General features: G+C 40.5%; 1 protein-coding gene across 13 annotated transcripts in view; it reads left to right on the top strand.

The window, feature by feature from the left end:
• The window catches only part of LOC105382920 (disintegrin and metalloproteinase domain-containing protein 11), a 388227-nt gene that overhangs the window by 354048 nt on the left and 14980 nt on the right, over positions 1-19199 (top strand). For 11 of the 13 annotated variants that reach the window (XM_048623425.1, XM_048623420.1, XM_048623416.1 and 8 more), the window contains 8 exons: positions 4008-4218; positions 7857-8029; positions 12982-13130; positions 13986-14170; positions 16263-16328; positions 16838-16939; positions 17851-18155; positions 18495-18614. In XM_048623425.1, the coding sequence (XP_048479382.1) occupies positions 4008-4218; positions 7857-8029; positions 12982-13130; positions 13986-14170; positions 16263-16328; positions 16838-16939; positions 17851-18155; positions 18495-18614 (1311 nt within the window). Of the gene's footprint in view, positions 1-4007; positions 4219-7856; positions 8030-12981; positions 13131-13985; positions 14171-16262; positions 16431-16837; positions 16940-17850; positions 18156-18494; positions 18615-19199 lie in introns of all 13 variants that reach the window. The other 2 variants (XM_048623415.1, XM_048623418.1) reach the window with 1 other exon arrangement.

Here is a 19199-nt window from a genome sequence, read left to right on the forward strand (position 1 = left end):
GTTTTGAATAACCAATCAGATTCCGTTATTTCAACATCTCCTCTCCGCTTAGCTTCGGTGGAAATGGATCAAGCGAAGAAAAATTAGACCTTTCCTCTCCTCTGCCCTTTGGTGGAAACCGGGCCTCAAGCTTGCTCAAGCACGCGTGCATATTCACAAAAATTTAAATTCGAAGGAAGACGTTTGAATGTGACCCATATTATATCGTTTATACAGCAACCACGAGGAGTTTAACATTATCAGTAGGTGTATTGGAATATTTTGTTCTTGATCATGGGATAAAACTATAAATACATACTCATATTTTATAGTCGGATAAACACCGCGGTATACAATAACAGAGCAAATAAAAGCCTTGTTGAACTAGACTGATGGTGCAATAAAGCAGTTACGACGCGACCGCTGCCCGGCACCTGCTCCTGCAATTATTTTCTCAAATACTGCAAATGTAATTAAACAACTTCACACCGCATTCATCATTCTGAGCTCTTAAAGCGCATAGCCGACGATACTTGCGATTCCGGGTGCTCGCTATAAACGTGGAGATCACTCTATAATGAAGAAAAACGAGGTTTCGTAGCGCTGCTGTCACCACGACTCTTTCTATCTTGTAGCATGCCGTGTCGTGCAATGACGACAGCTCTCTTTAGTTGGGTTTTCGTCAGTATAGAGTGACCCTCCTTGTGCTTGTAGCTTTGTGCACGTCGGCACTCGCGGCCCGCGAAATAAGTGGAACGCATACACAATAGTGATGTCTGGTGCGTTCAGTGCATTGACAAAGGAATAAAGAGAGGACATGGCATATCCACGAAAAAAATGCGCCTACCTAAACTTTGGTTTCAATTAAAATGGCGGCTTTTTTCTTGAAAAATGTAAACAAACAAATTGTTTGACAGCTGAAGTACCTTGTGTTTGGATGTCAATCAACATGGCGACCGGTCGCAATGTTGTAATTTTAGGCAAAGACAAAACTACTGTTGTAATTTTTTACGTAGGATAACACCAATAAGTTAAAAAGAGACGACGATATATTTTTAAGTACCGATTTTTATGCCAGGTCCTCTCTTTATTCCTTTGTCATTGGTTCAGTGCAACTAGAGTTTTTGTAGTGTCTGCCAAAGAGGACATCTGCAGTGTCTTGTCACTTGTGGGATTGGTTGCCGTTGTCGCTGATCCTATTGGCTCTTTAATGGAAGCGTTTTTCTATCATGTGATGCCTTTCGTTATGGCAGATATTATGAACTATATTTACTTTACTGTAAGGGCTCTAGTTTTTTGAATGAGCAAGTTACTGATATTCAGATTGAGCCAAAAATACTTTAAAAGAAACTTACTACACCAAAGTATTGTTCTGGAATCTACTGGATCTCGTAACAATAAATCGAAGGTTGGCAAAATAACCTGCGAAAAACTTGTCACCTTGAGACTTCATAGAATAACTCTCGTCCCGTTATTTATGCATAACTCCATCAGCGGAAGCATTTGCGCCGCCAGTTATGTGACAACACTAGTGCCAAGAAATATTTGAGTGCGTTGTTTTTTGGCGAAACGCGACACACGCTTTGAATGTTAGATCGAATAGCGATGGCGCGGGAGCCGGGGTTGCCAGGCTACAGGGAATTCTTTGAACCTATTGTGGTAGAAAAAAATATTTCAGTGGATTCTGATAGACAGGTTAAGTGGAATAGTGGCACCAGCCATAAAGGAGGCCGAAGATTAGGTGCTCCATGTGGAACCAAGTCGCACGCATTGCTCAGCTTCTCCTGAAAAATGTCTCGCCATGTCCTTGGCATTTATCTTATACCCAAAAAAAAGGTAATAATTTCAAGGTAGAATAAAATAAAAATATAAGGTAGAATAAAAATATATAATCCATAATCCCTGCTGGCAACCCCGACAGCGGGCATCATGCCCGCGATTTCATATCTCGAACGGGGCGGGGCGTGTGCGGAAGTTTTTTGTCGAACATTGATGTTATTCGACTCCCGCGACATAAGTAGGCTGCGGGGCGCCCCACGCCGGCTCTCACTGCAAATAAATCATGGCGTGCGACACCAAAGTGCTCTATATTGTTTTCATCTTTGCGATTTGTCACTTGTTTTCGCAAGAGTAAGCGGTAAATTGGCGTTGTTTTAAATAGGATGCTCGTTGTCTCTCCTTTTGCTTACTTACACACGTTTATGTATTTTTCAATGTCTCTGAACGGAAAACAACATAGATTTAGTACAACTGTTACTGCTGCCTGATTGATTGTTTTCCGCTTTTACACGAGCTCTTAGATACCGAAGCTGGATTACGATAATAATATACTCTAGATGGTTCGAGATTTTAAAGTTTTTGCACATCATGTCATGTGTATATTATGTTGTATTTTATTGTATATTATGGAGTATTCAATTGGAAATGAAATTTTAGATTTACAGCAATGGAAATATCATAGATATTTTAACTCATAGGCATTAATAAAATCGAATCTGAAAATTTAAAATTAATTTAAAAAATATCTTTGTTTAACTTGTCCAAAGCAATTTCACGAAAAACAATTCCAAAACGTGTCTATGCCTCTCTCAAGAGATTTATCGGGAACATGACAAATCTTCTTAAGCGGATGCGGGGAGCACTAAGCGGGCGTTCCCGGGGATATCCCGGGATTAATTTCCCGTACAAATTATTCGTGCCCAACGCTCTGTTTGCTTTTTCCAAAACTAGACTGTCCAAACAAATGAAGCGATGGATCACCCCGCCCCCCGCCGCCGCCGCCGCCGCCGCCGCCCGCCGGAGTCGAGGCGCTGTTTGTTTAGTAACAGCAATATTGACTCGCTCCTGAAATATAAAGCAACAGCGACCACTTCCGCTAAGATCTAAATATACCTATATGATACATTATTTGTGTTATTTAAACTTTTATACATAGCTAAATACATTTCTGTAAGATCTTTGCAAAAAAAAAAACAATTTGTGAACATAAAAAAACAATTTATAATTATTTTCTCCTGCCCTAAGTGCTCTGAAGTAAATTGATGGGGGAGACATACGATTAATTCACGTAAATGTATCAAACCAGCGATGTTCAATATTCAAATCTTGATCCGAGTTCACTTGACAGACAGTTAGCGAGATAAACTTGATTAAACCCAGAAGTTCGAGGATTGATAAAAGACGAAAGTAAAGTCTTAATCAGCTTTCCTGAAACTTGAATCGGGCCGAGTTTTTAAAGCTAGGGACGGGCCACACTCGTCCGAATACGTTTTTGCTGTATGAAGTAGAATATGTAAGCATGAAGTGCAAATAGGACGTGTAAATAATAATTATTATTATATTGCATTTCACAATCGTTAAGAAGAAAAAACCATTTAATTGTTTGAAAATATTACAAGTTTGTTCTGAATAGGACATAATTCCTGCCATTATAATTATAAATTCCAGAAACAGTCTTGTTTCTTGCATATTGTAGTAGATATTACGAACAACGGCAGCGAATCGTCGGAATAAGATCGCACAAGTGTATGAACATCGTGAAAGTTGTGTCACGATGGAATAAAAATACGCTTTGGTAGCATCCTGATGTAATTATTTTAAAAGTCTTGACAGTAAATCAATCGTAAATTCGGAATTTACTAAAAACCTAACAAAGAAAGTTAAATGAGGAATGTAATTATTGGTTTTCCTTTTTATATAATAATGTATTGGTATATGCAGGTGTATATATCGCTTTTTTATGCACAAATTTTCAAACGGAGTATAAGTATAAGTAGTAGTCCGAAGATGTAACGAACATCGAACAAAATTTCTTTTCATTTCATATGACTTTGACGCTACGAGTAGCTATGACGATGCTACGAGCGGCTACGACGATGCTACGAAGCTGCTACGAGTGGCTACGACAATGCTACGAAGCTACGCCGTAATCCACACTCACATATGCATTAATATATAATCTCCATTATGACCCAGACATTCAACCCACCCACAGTATCCATCCTTCTAATACCCCCCCTTACCCGCAGGTCAAAGCCGCGCAAGGTGGACCGAGCGTGGCGCTGGTGGCAGGACAGCGGGCTGCGCGCGCTCAACCGGCGGCGGCGTGACGTCAGAGAGACCACCAAGTACATCGAGACGGCGCTGGTCATCGACCGCGCCATGTTCGAGAAGAGGAACGGGAGTACGAGAGCGGAGGTCGTGCATGACGCGATACAAGTCGCTAATATTGCCGATTTGGTGAGTTGTTTTGGGTTTTATTTTATTTATCTACACGTATAGGTGTTTAATAGGTGCGGCTCTTACAAGGGTCGGGTGAGTTTTATTTAACTTTATTTAAACGTATGTAATAGGTGCGGCTTTTAGAATGGTCAGTAATTGACGTTGATAAACTCGGTTAATGCGCGATTTACAAATCACGGCGCTGTATTTATGGTGAATCGCGATAAAGTGACTTTTATCTACGTCGATAACGAACCCGTGTAGCGGCAGATAAGTATATATAACTATATTATGCATTATTTGTGCTGGCAATTGTCCTTCCGTTAAGGAACAAAAAAACTAGTGTTAAATGGCTCCAGAAATGCAGATCTGCCTACCCTGTTCAAATAATTAAAGTGCGTTTTTATCGGCGTGAGATCCACAGTAACAGTTTTCTTTCAATAGTTGCAGAATCTAAACGAAGTGTATCAACCGTAATAAATCCAACCCAACCTCTCGCTGTCGAGGTAACCCTCGCCCGACCCAATACAAATTACTTAATGCCCTTCAAACAACACATTTGGAAGCCCACATTCAACCCTTCAGTTGAGGACCACTCTCGTTAGAAAAACGTCTCGATTTCAACGCTTCAAGATTATCTCGCTGCTAACAGTTCTGTAAGGGGATGGTAAGCCGAACTATAACTGTGCCGGCCCAACTATGCCGTAATACTGCGGACTTAGTCGACCGCAATGAATAGCATGGAGTGGAGTTTATAATGGAGGTACAGTAGCGTACGTGTAAACTTTAAGTTTTTACACACAAATCGTCTATTACTTAAATGTTGATAAATTCACGAATGAAAATCTTGGCACTGTTCCCTTAATTTACTATACAGTATTTTATGTATATGTACGGTCAGGTGCAGAAAAACCTGACCCCCCCTCTCATAGTAACAATGCTTCTGAGGGGGGTCAGGTTTATCTGCCCCTTACTGTACATTCATTATTTATGACCTACACGTACATTTAAATCTAAAAAAGAAATAGACTTATAAAAAGTTTTACAGGAATTTTATCTGAAAAGTTAAGTACGACGTTACAACCGTTAAAGAGCAATTTTATTTTTGAAAATATGGAACTACTTAACTTCATCTGTACCTCCACTACACAAAAGCTAAAGTTGAGGGTACAGTTCGCAACATAGCGAAATAGGCCGATAAAAAACAACAGACAGGGGCTTACAGAGAGCCATCATTGTAGCTATTAGTACTGGACTACATACCCACATGGGCTAGGGCTGTCCACTGCTCGTAAATAATTAAGTTTAGCTTTGCATATTCTCCAGTTAAGAGCTTTAACAAGGATAAATGTATGTCACGAAACTGAGTCTAAGAGACAATGCTACAGTAGAATTATAAATACACACAACACGTCATTCTACATAATATTAATTGTAAATGGACCTTCGCGAATATTTAACAACATGATAACTATCTTAGTCGAAAGTTAACTTTGATATCAAATACTTATACTAATTATTTAGGTTTTTATAAGTCATTTATGGTTGTTTTTTTTGGTTGTTATGAAATATATAAATATATATATAAAGTGACACCCCTAGACAACCACCATGCTGTAATGTTCGCTTCGCGTGTCAAAGGCTGCTCAAGCTGCGAGGCCTATCCAAAAAACAAGCATCTATAATTATGTGTGTTCGTAAATAAGGATGATATAAGGTGTATTTTTCTAGTACTGTAACTATAGCATCAAAATATACAGTATTTCTTTGTTTGATGTGAAAGAAAGTATAGACTTCTGTCGACAAATTTCATCAAAATTGGTTTAGTTGTAGCTATTCCAAGTAACGTGATAAATTTCATCAAAAACAGAGCTTTTAATTTCTTTTAGATTAATACTTGTATTTACTTATACTGTACATACTCGTTTAATCTTAGTACTAGGGTTGCCAAAAGAAAATATAGTCGCTGGTATTTGTTAAAACTTCTCCAACATCTGTGTAAAAGCAAACTAAATTAAGGTGCAAAAGCCTTTAGCAAGTTAAACCTTGGTCACTCAAGTATTTAAAGAGCTAAGCGAATTTTCGAGCTCACCTTTAAAATGGCGTAAAATGTTTATAAAAGTGCAAAATTGAAGCTGAGATAAAAGTGTTCGTAAAAATAAGCCAGCTGAAGTTGTTAACATAACCCGACCCAAATTAAATAAATAAATAAATAAATATGTGGGGACATCTCACACACGGCCATCCGACCCTAAGCTAGGCAGAACCTGTGTTATGGGTGTCGGACAGCTGATATATCTACACAAATACATAGATAGATATATACTAAATATAAATATCAACACCCAAGACCTGGGTACAAATATCTATCTTTAAACAAATATCTGCCCCAGCCGGGAATCGAACCCGGGACCTTCGGCTCAGTAATCAGGGTCACTAACCACTACGCCATTCGGTCGTCAATTAAAAAGCCCTGATAATGCGGAGTGTAACTTATAAACTTTCTAACCGAATTGCATAATACAAAACATTTAATAGTGACTCAGATATACAACATAATATTTTACGAATGTAGGTAACAAAATACCAAACTCATAAAAAAACTTCATTTTGTTCGTAGGTCTATGTACAATGCTCTCAAAACATGTTGAATTCGTGGAAAATTCTCATAAAACATAAGTTGTGGGTTTGCTTTGCAATTCCAACAATAGTTAAGTTGCAGACGAAGTTAAAAGTTTAAGTTTGATGAACTACCCGAGTTTCCACAGAACTTGTGCATGGTTTCTTAATTTCTAGAAAGTTATTCCGGTCTACTTGTGTTTCTTGTTACTTTTAATATTCTTAATAGTTTCATCAACATTTCACAGGGTGCATTAGTAAATGAGGTTTCTGTATCACCTGCCTCAGATTGAAATGCTGTGCGGTATTTTACGTAGTTTTTACAACACAACGAACAACTTTGTTTTTATTTGTTATACTTTGTTTTTTTCGTTAGATTTGACATTATAATCCTTTTTTCTATATTTGATATTGTAATCCAGCTTTCATATAATTTAAATTAGCATAAGATGTAAGTTTAATAACGCCGTCTCCAATAATCAAATTCACTTAGCAGCGAATCAGAATAAATATTACCAACGTAAATATTGTGTTAAAATTTTAAATCAAGGATCTGTTTTTAAAAATTTGGTCCATTTTTTAAGCGAAACTGCTTCAATGCTCGCGAGTGTATCTAAAACATATTCCCCAAATCACAAACATAACCTCAAACACTCCATGCTATAATAGGAGTTTCTTTCGCCATTTCTTCTCCCCAGAAAAGGCTCAGCCAGCCTTTGTGAAATGGTGGTAGATTATTATTAAGACTATACAGGATGTTGCAAAAAAAAAAATTTCCATAGTAAAAGTCACGTGACCAACAAAGTTTCTATGGAAAATGTTTTTTTTTTCGCGAATTTTCAAATTCTGATTTCAGTTTCGGGCTTAGATATAACATGCTGCACATGTAGGTTTCGGCTTAGTATACCCTTTTTGCAACCCCCTGTATATCACATCACATCATCTTAATCGAATAAATGATCACATCATCACGTTCCCACTGCTGGGGCAAATGGAATAAATAATATTATATTATATTATTCTATTCTCACCCGCAGTACTTCCGCACACTCAACACACGTGTGTCACTGGTGTACATCGAGTCGTGGCAGGGCGCGGACCAGGCGGACATCGACCGCAAGCAGGACGTCACGCGCGCCATACTCAAGTTCAACGACTACACGGCAAGGAAGCTCTTCAAGATAGAGAAGGATACTACGCAGCTGCTCACGTGAGTTTTTTTTACACATACATGTGCTAAAGACTGTAATTCTCGAAGGGGTAGTCAACGACTATACGGCGAGGAAACTGTTCAAGATCGAGAGGGATACTACGCAGTTGCTCACGTGAGTTTTTAGTGTGACATTTGTTGTAATTTTTAACCGACTTCGAGAAAAGGAGGAGGTTCTCAATTCGCTTGTGTACTATACTGCGAGAAAGCTGTTCAAAATAGAGAAAGACACTACACAGCAGAGCTGCTTACGTGAGTTTTTTTACACATACATACATTATGGTCACGACTGTAATTCCCGAAAGGGTTGTCCGAAGCGAGTCATCCGCTTTTCACTGTACATTTGTACTTGGTCGTATAGCCGTCATTGAATGAGTACAATAAATACAGTTTTTGTAATATTTATTATGAGGGACCCTATTGTAACGAATAACACGTTATATAAAACAGGGTATTGTTATGTTTGTCTTGGATAAACCTTTTTATTACAATAGATAAAGATGACATATTATAAGTTTTAAAACATTCCCCAAACCAATAAGTAGGTAGGTCTTCTAATAACAGTGATTGAACAATTAACAGATATCTAATTTCTATTTAAACTTAGCAAGGGTTCGGATTAATCAAGCCATCTTTGTTTTATACAAACACTTGAAGCGATGAAACTACACCAAGTTTTCTATATAAGAAGCAGAAATCCTCGTAATTTTCTTAGTCCGACAAAACAAGCGGCGTGGATTGCAATAAGCGGCAGATAAACTCATAATACCTCCAGTTTGCTCCCGAGACGGCTGCAAGAGTCTGCAACTCTCAAACCGTGAACATTTTATGCTGAACAGCTGAAATTAATCCTGAAAGCCGTCTCTAACGAGTAATTTAGGGATAAACGGATCCAGTTAAAAGGTCTAAGCTCAACATCTAGATGAGGCCCTCATATTTTCCATTTGAATTTCACAAAATCCGCGGTCGCAAGAAACAGAATTACGCCGAGCGAGACCACAAAATTGAGCCCAACTGCTCAAGGCTGAAAGTTAAATTTTCATTTCACGCACAAAATTCGTTTCCAATCCGTGAAATTTATCGCGCGTCAAGAAGCACAGGCGCTGATGCTTATCGCCCAATTCCGGAAAAAATAGGGGGAGATATGCGACAGCGCCGGCGGCGGCGGCGGGGAATCAGGCGGAGGAACACCCTCGTAACTCAAAATCTGTGCCAGCGTGAGTCAAGAACGACGCGCCTCGCAATGGCGGCACCTGAGCACAATCCTCTTTGCGCAAAACAAGGAGCAAACCCACTCTCGCGTAGCACTTAATCGATTTTGCAAGACAAATTAATCGGATTGTTCCCCGGCCGAGTGAACGGAACGTGCGACGCCCGGCCCGGTCAACAGATCCCGGATTTAGACCCGGTTCCGAATCACCCGGACTTCAGAACAAACACCAATTTGGAAACGTTAAAGTAATTAATAGTAATTATGTTAAGTAGTCGAAACTGATTAAGAGGCTGAACGAGCGCTCAACGCAAATATTTTTAGATTACAATCAACGATTTGGGTTAGAAGGTGTAATTACGTATCTGTTTAAACGCAGAAGATGAGATTTGAAGTCATTTATACAGAAATCTGAAACTAAAGGTAGGTATGCACAAAGTTATATAAGTAAGATAATAAATATTTACGGCAAACCTGCGTCCAATAGCACTAACGAAATAACTAGACCTTCACAAATGTGATTAGATCCTAGTCACCGTGTGAGTTAGAATTTATACCTAATTTCAAGAAAATTCGTCGTGTGACAATGAGCGCGGCTAATGCTATGAGATCACAAGGTTTTTGCGATTACTTTGTACCTTGCATTCGTGTAGACCTGTAGATACATACAATACATGTAAGTTGTACGTCCTGTTTGAATACAAACTGAGTTTGGTAAATGTGCTGAAAATTATTCGGTTCCTATTTATATCAAAAAGCAAAATGTGTAAGAAAAATATACTTAGAAAATCCAAGGCAACGAAAAAACTGATATGAGGAAAAACATTTCTAGAAGCGAAGCTAATTTTGTAAACCTTAAACGGCCTTGTGAATTTACTCGCACAAAAATAATAAACTAACTTTCCAATGAACACAAATTGTTCAGCAGAAGTAAGCAGTAGCCAGGGGGGGTATCTTGTGGAGTTGCTGAAACTTGGCCATCGCCGCAGTCGCCGACTTGCCGCCATTGTTGAATTTGTCCGCCGCTTCCGCTCATCTGATAACTAGATTCAAGACTTCCGAGCCACCTGTCTCGGGACTCGGCTGGTGAAAGAATACCTTTAATAATTTTTATGTATTTTTGTAATGTAAAAAGACATGCACAATTCTGCAAAAACACCTATAAAAACATAGAAATACTAAAACGTCTGGACGCATAAAGAGATGAATAGGTTATGCGATTGATATTACCCCGATGAAAAAATCTTATCACTATAAATATTATTAGTGCCATACACAGCTTATGTTATTATAATTAAATGGCATATTTAGTATGCAGCCCCCGAAAAAGGGACGAAAGGGTGCCCACAGTAAATGGTTTTTAACTGGTTTACGATGAAGTAATGACCCTATTGGTCCAAACATTTTAATTTCCGTGGGAGTTTATGGCTCCTGTTTTGAATATAAATGAGGCAAGCTTTAGGACGCTCACTTAATTTGTTTTGTTAAAATAAATAATAAACCTTTTACAAAACACAGCCTTGATGATTTAGGACCCTTGTTAAAGTCACTTGACCTAAAAAAGTAAGACATCTGAGTCGCCGAGCTTAAATTTGAAGTAGCTTTGAGTTTGTGAAGCCGTGAGTTGATTCGCTTCGCCTAAACCCTACTTGAGACACTAAAACTCGCTCCACTTTTCTCTGCGCTAAAATGTATTCAATACATCCTAAAGAACGATTCCGAATTCTCAATTTTTATCCGTCGGCTGCTGCAGGGCGTCCCACAGGGAAATCTGTCCGCAATAGACAAATAGCTAGACCGGATGACTGTTTCAATCTGCCTGGGAATTGGCAACTGTAAAATTCTGTCTATTTGTTGTCGCTACAGATACGATGTGCCGTCGATGGCCGGCTGCCTATTTAGGGCAAGCCACAGGAAATCCAATAATAGTAATTGCTCAAACTGATAGAACAGGAATATGATCCGAGCGACGACGTAAAGGGAATCAGTTAATAGCGGCCGAGATTTTGCCGATCAAAATCCTAGGCGAATCCCCGATAGCTCTTTTATCTTTTCGAATGGATGGGTGAACGGTTATGGCATGGATTAATCCATTGTGTATACCTTGTTTCCTTCAGACCATAGAGATATCTGAAGCTATTGTAAAATTGAATTGAAACGAGAGTAAATTGTAATCTTCTTTGTTGATGTTTTCAGATGCAAATCAAATTTAACAATGAGATTTTGTTCCTCAGCTGTAATAAAAAAACCCTCAAAAAAGTGCGCTGTCCTTTGTGTCAAATTATGTTAAATCTAAATACTTTCAAGAAATTTCCATTCTGTTATCGTGAGCGCCTTAGGAAGGAGACCTCAATATAAAGTACTCTGCTGTCGACTTAAGATCAAGAAAAGGTCAGAGTTATTACTTACTTCTTTTGGATTCTAAATGTATATTTGTGTTCAATATGTTTAGACCAAGCATGTATATTTTGTAAGACGTGCTTCAGTTTGACTAAAAGAGTTATCTTTTGGGTTGCAGTTAGATATGAGTATTATTTACTTACACTATGCGTATCTGTCTAAATATTTCCAAAACAGAAGGATTTATTATGCGCTAATTGATTTAAATAAAATTAATGTGTTTTTTCTTAGTTCCCTAAATTACCATTCAACACATTATACTATAGTACTATCAAGTGACAACTTTATCTATATCAACAATACGTAGCGCTTCAAGCAGCCTCGCCCCAGTACTACCCACCGCCAGAAAACAACAACTTCGATGCCTTAAATGTTACTTTAATCTTTGTCCTCTATTCCTTGTCGAGTCTCTCCACTTACATTTTATTAAAAAATAATTTGTTTCTCACAAAACCTTTTTGCTATGGCTTACAAGGCGAAGCTAAGTTATTACGTAGAAAACGTCTCGTCTAAACTTAATCAGTGCTCAAAGCGTTTTAAGCAAAATCATTCCCTTGTGAAGGAGCACAAATTGGTTTTATTTACTGAAATTGCGTGTCGAATTTGGGGTTTCTTTCATCCTCTATTCTGGGAACTTTACTAGTCGGTGCACGGGCGGATTGAATGTAGGTTAATGGGGTGCACAAAAGGAGCCTCCTTGGGTGGCGTCACCTGTTCCTTATATCATCCTGGGCCGTCAGTGGCTGACAATTAATCTGATTGGACAATTCTTTGCGCCTACGGTGACAAGACCTAGTCTAACTCTAGTTTTGTCACCGACACATGCTAAAAAGAAGAAAAAAAATGTTGTTAAATAAAGACTTCATCGGGGTGCAAAAAAGCCTTATCCAAGTGACTTATCAATTGTTCCTCTATAGTCCGCGGTTGACAACCTCAATCACCAATCTTCTCACCATGGTCTAAACCCTCAGCTCTAGTCACCGAAGCTAAAGGTAGGTACTGACCAACGTTACGGACTGTAATGTAACATTCCCAGCGAGCATGTTACGCAACGTTCGTTCTAAAATATCGCTGGTTTCCCCGTAAGACTACGTACTGACAACACGAATGCTCGCTGTGTAACATGTCACATTACACCTCGTAACCTTGGTCAGTACCCACCTTAAGAAGAACGCTTCACAATCTAACCCTCAGCTGCACTCACCGAAACGCTTAGAAGACCGCTTCACAATCTAACCCTTCTTCTCCGTTCCAGCGGGCTATAGTTTAAACCCTAATTCAGCCCTACTCACCAACACGCAAAGATCGCTTCACAACCTAACCCTCTGATTCTCTTTCCCAGCGGGCTGACGTTCCCGGGGGGCGAGTCCGGCATCTCGGTGCCGGACACGGTGTGCACGCCCAAGGCCGTGGGCATCTCCGTGGACACCAACACGTACGAGCCGCACCTGCTGGCCGGCACCATGGCGCACATGATCGGACATAATATCGGTAATTAAGACTTTAAATAAGTAATATATAGAGGTACAATAAGTAAATGTAATGAAGGCACGACGAAGCAGCAAGTGAAGGTTTGGGGGCTTTCGAAGATAAATCAGACAAACCTTCATGACCACACAAACTTCTGGATCTGTATGTGTACTATACATAAATATAATAATATACACAAATTGAATGCTTACACAAACGCGTCATAGGCTTAAATGTAACCGACCGAGGCAAAGACTGAATTACAACTAGAATCCGCGATCGACAACTACCGTACAAAAACTAGATATTAATAACAACACGCCTACCCGCATTTATTATTAAAAAAGTATTCCACGACTTGAATCGAACAAAGTCTCTGTTTGATTTATAAAATGGGGCGTGTTGCGTGAGAGCGACGACAGTTTAATTGGCCGGCGCTCCGGGGATTACCGCGTGATTGGGACCTGTTATTGAAATGTACTTCCAGCTTCAGGTGGATCAATACCGTGTTATTGTTTACGTGATTATTAATACACTGGCGGTCGAGCGGTTTTTGTGGTGTAGTTTTCAATGGGCTTTCAATAAATACATCTATATAAATTCTATACCACTCTTTCTACGAGACTGCCATCCAGTGGCTATACTAGTCATGGTGCCGATAGCTGTTATCAAAACACTCCACACAGCAAAAAACACCTTACTCCTCTTCTACCAGAGATCTTTCTCTAGGCTTGGACCATGACCAACCATTACACCAAAACCCTACAATTTGAAAAACACCTTATACTATAATCGTGCCCTCGCAAGGCATGGGCCATAACGACGGGTCTATGCCACCAAAACACTTATTCCCTACTAACAGTGTTTTTTTTTCAGGCATGGGCCACGACGACGGGCGCGAGCAGTGCTTCTGCCGCGACTGGCACGGCTGCATCATGGCGCAGTCCATCGTGGGGCTCGAGAACGTGCAGCCCTACAAGTTCAGCGACTGCTCCAAGAGCGACTACATCAACGAACTCAGGATCGGACGAGGGCTGTGCCTGCTTAATAAACCTAATGAGGTAAGAGGGATTTCCATTGCTTGATATTGGTAGCTGATAGATGGTCCGATGATATCTGCAGGGTTGTGGGTAAGCAGTTACCAGAGCGGCACATGACCGAAAGAATTGGCGTACAAAACAGTGGGCGATAGAAGGCTAATGATGATGATGATATTGATACACATTGTAGTTATGTTTCCTTCTAGATTATGGTGATATTCTGGTAGCTGGATTAAAATACTTCAGGTTTAATTATGCTTAGACACTTGATGACTAAACTTAGTGCAGCTCATAAAACAATGTCCATAATAACACCATTAAAGCGTCCCAGACACTAACTATAAAACTAATTCCTTGCAAAAGCATTCCAATTCCACGACATGCCGGCTCGTCGTTCCGAGCTCGCAGCGTGTCGTATTATTGAGCGATGCGTCGCGACTCACGTGCCCAAGTAGACGCAAATATGCAGAGTCCGGAGGAAACCCGCCTCGGAAACGATGATAGACTTGTCCAACTTCACGACTGAGGAACTTTTAACGAATCATTTCGCGAGCGACTTCACTGACAGTCGCTCAGCGACTCGATTACACCGGCTCATTCGAATGCTAAGCAGCTTCCCGCCAAGTCGAAAATTAATCAGCGCCAACGCCATTGTTTGTCGCAGACGGCTCGACGCCTTCGACCCGGCCGGCCTTTTAATAAAACTTATGGTAATGGCGGCCGGCCGCTCCCAGAATTATCTCTTCGTTTGCGAATATATAATAACAGGAGTGGAAGCAGCCGAGGGTTTATTGGAATAAATTTACATAGAGCCGGATAATAATGCACCGCGCGTCGCCTCCGCTTCGATTTGACGAGTTTACATATTTATCGACACAACGATGATTGCGTAACAGCCGCGAGTTTTGTATTCCGGCGGCCGCTTCCTCTACACGTGTAGAGGTTCAGCTCAGGTCGCGGTAAATCGATGTAGTTTTATTATTCTTAGCTGAAGCGTTCTCGAGTCCGTTTCGTTTCATGTTCAAGTGTCACTATGCTGAGATCAAAGGTCGGGCGTCGTGAGAGTTCGCCCTTTTGCGTGAAGCAATTTCCGCACAACGCGGTGGAAAACTGAACACTTTTCCTCCTACAAACTTACTTTGTAACAAGTGAATTGATGTAACTACATGTGTCACAGGGTACTGCACTTCAGTGAGAGTATTTGCACTCGTCGAGATTGACAGTGCAATGACAAGTGGCAATTATCGGACATGCAACGAGCTCACACACCACACATACACTCAGCACACGCCATCACTGTTAAAATATTCCGTCCAACCTCATTGCCGCGTTTAACATTCATAATAGCTTCAATGAAAGTTCAAAAGCAGAACGGCAGGTTTAATAATCTCCCCGAGCCTTGACCGCTATTTTAATCGAGAATATTTTAATCGAGAGAAAAATTCAAGTCCGCATATAAATCTCCGTCGTTTCGACTGCATTAATAAATGTAATCGGCAAGTCGCAGGCCGGTGAAGTTTGTAATAATGGTATTGTTCCTGGAATCACTGAACTGGTTTTCGCGGAGATGAGATTCTGTGGAAACTGTGACGTCCACTTTGATCTACAGCTTCCAATTGCATCTCCTGGAACTCCAGTGAACTTCTAGAACTGAGCTTTGAAAGTGTTTTCAACAAAAAAAATTGTACCTACCTGGCCTTTGATTTCTCTGACTGGAATATTTAATATAAAAGTACATTATTATGAAATTTGTTTTATTTATCCATTTACTTATGGATTATATTTGCAACAAATCTATCATAATACATAGGTACATACATAATGTTCATAACTGTATTCCCCGTAGTCAGTCATAGGCATAGGTGACTAGGCCACTAACGGGATAGGTCGCGAGCTTTATCGCCATTTTTTTATAAGTACGGTTTCCTCTCGATGTTGTAATTACCTATAATTTCTACATAAATAGATTTGTATATGTAGTACGTACATAGACAGTAACTAGTTGCGTATTTTTAATATTTTTTTTCTAACTCGACACTCTGCGTATAGTAAACTCTCGCAACGATAATGTAAATAAAGATTATGTACTGATTTTCTCTCTTCCTCCCCTCAGCTGGTGGTGCACCGGCAATGCGGCAACGGTCGCCTAGACGAAGGCGAGGAGTGCGACTGCGGCACCATCGACGAGTGCCACAACTCCAACCCGTGCTGCGACCCCATCACGTGCCGCCTCACCAAGGAGGCGCAGTGCGCGTCCGGAGAGTGCTGCGAGCGCTGCCAGGTAACTGCTATACCTATACCTGCCTCTGTGGTCTAGTGGTAGAAGCTTCGCTTCATGACCCAGAGGTCCCGGGTTCGATTCCCGGGTGGGACCATCAATTTGTGTTTCTAAATTGTGGTTCTAAGTTTGGTTAGGACACAGAAGGCTGATCACCTGATGTCCGAAACAGTGAAACGATCCATGCTGTCGGATGGGCATGTAAAGCAGTCGGTCCTGCGCCTAGCTCTCTCCAGTCGTGTCGGTTAATCCGTCCCATTGGGCTATTAGAGCGATGGAACATAGAGTGCTCCTGTGTACTGCGCACACACTTGGGCACTATAATCTACTCCTGCGTAGATGGCTGATCTCAAATGAGATTGGCCGCCGTGGTCGAAATTCGGCTAGGAGGACGTTATACCTATACATACATCGACGAGTGCCACAACTCCAACCCGTGCTGCGACCCCATCACGTGCCGCCTCACCAAGGAGGCGCAGTGCGCGTCCGGAGAGTGCTGCGAGCGCTGCCAGGTAACTGCTATACATAAGTATAAATACAGAAGACTTAGCACGGGCGCAAGACGGGCATATTTAGATGTGACTATTATTTTCCATCGCACTCGCTCTCCAGGCTAGCAGGGGTTGTTGAGGTGAACTATAGAATAACTTTTATGAGGTGTACATGATATGGGGGACACTTTATAATATATACAAGCAACAACTGATGCTATACGGCGAAGATGCCAAGGTTAAATCAAGTTTAATGTATTACAATTAATGGTGTTAAGAAATAGATGTTGCTATGTTGTACAGTAGTTCCTTCTCTTCGCCTAAAACCATTTAAAACAGATTCTTTTTAGTATAAGGCCTGGAATTGTGTGGACTATGATCCATGAAACCACATCAGACCGGCGGTTAATTCAATAGAAATTCTTAGTACTTGTCAGAGTTTGCTAACATCTGTAGTTAAAGCCTTTTTGCAGTAATGGCCATAATAGCGTTTCTAGTTTCGATGTCCAATTAAAACTGTAGCCTTCAGTTCGTCGAAAACGTTTCCACATAATTAAGTTAACAGCGGGGTCCGCCATCGCAATATTAAATTTCCCCGACTATCATCATACGAGCCGACGTGATAGAGGGTGAGGTGACAGCTATTGACGATAAAATCTTTATGGACTTTTCCCGGGATAAAATAGAAAGCGTGGTCTATGTATAGAATGGTATGGAATTATAACGTTTATGTTTAGTGTAATGATGAATTAAGCTGGTTATTACAAGCTTCAAGAGCCAATTGGGGTCAGCCTCAAATGTGGGTGCTCCTTCCTACATGCCCTTGAGTGAATGATGACGAATGACCTTTAATTACATGTTTCACATATACTTAAACATAATTATGTACAAGTTTTCCACAAACAATAATACTACCCTACTTCCCTCCACAGCTGAAGCCGCGCGGCATAGTCTGCCGGGAAGCGTCAAACGAATGTGACTTAGAAGAAACGTGCACCGGAGTCTCGGGGTCCTGCCCAGTGGACGCCTACAGGAAGAACGGGGAACCTTGCGAGGAGAACAAAGGATACTGCTTCTCTGGTCAATGCCCCACGTTGTCTCTCCAGTGTGAGAGAATCTGGGGTCCTGGGACCACTGGTGCAGATAAGGAATGCTTCGAGCAGTTTAATTCTAAGGGAGCGGTGACAGGACATTGTGGGAAGGATAGTGCTGGGCATTATATCAAGTGTGAAATGGAGTAAGTGGTTTTATAGACAACATAACTAATTTAATGTTATTAATATGAGTAATGCGGCGAGTACCTATAACATTGAAAGATCAATAAGGTTTTGTTATAAGTGTTTTTGACCAGCAAAATTAAATGGCACATGAAATAGCTGTCCGCTTTTTTCGTAATGAAATAATTGTACTTCTATAGTTACAACAAAGTGTATAAGGGTAACGAATGTTTTTTAATGATCTCTTGAGTCGTGAATTTTTTGCCACCAGTTTTAAACATATATCATATATATTTTTAATATATAGTTATTTTTCATATCCCATAAGCTAACATACTACCCCCCCCACCCCCTCCCAGGAACGTCCGCTGCGGCTCGCTGCAGTGCCAGCTCGGGAACCGCTACCCCATCGTGCAGGGCATGGACGACTACTACACGCGCACCATCATCACCATCAAGGGACAGGAGTACGAGTGCAAGTAAGTCACACTCCGAGAGTCCAACAATGGTTTTGCAAAAGAAACAAATGCCAATACCATATAATAAGGGTATTTTTTTGCTTCAGGGCGGAGTTTACTTCTCTTTAGCTGGCACACTGATAAAATTCCACTTTATAGTGGTAATCCAGCTATATACACTCACGGGCAATGAAAAGGTTCCACTGAAAAAAGCACCAAATTACTACTCAACGGAAAAGGATAGCTTAATGACGCCTTCTGCAACATTGAAGTACATTTATCAGAGCATCAGGATATTGCCAACTAAAATCTATTATATTTTGTTCAAATTTTTAATGAAATGTTTGAAAAAATTGGGTTTCTTTTGGTGTCGGCATTTTGTGAGTGGAAATATTTTATTGCCCGTGAGTGTATATTATAATTATCCAAACGTGGCGCCGAAGCATTGAAAGCGAGCTACGAGCCGCTGGACTTAGCTGGAGCGAGGCTAAAAGTGCAGCCGAAGATAGGTAGAAGTGGCTGACGTTATTGGATACCCTTTGTACTGGGAAACCTATAGGACTACAACAACATAATCATCATTTTCGAGCAATCCTTCTTGTCTGC

The sequence above is a fragment of the Plutella xylostella genome, chromosome 10 (genome assembly GCF_932276165.1).
Source record: "Plutella xylostella chromosome 10, ilPluXylo3.1, whole genome shotgun sequence".
NCBI lineage: Eukaryota > Metazoa > Arthropoda > Insecta > Lepidoptera > Plutellidae > Plutella > Plutella xylostella.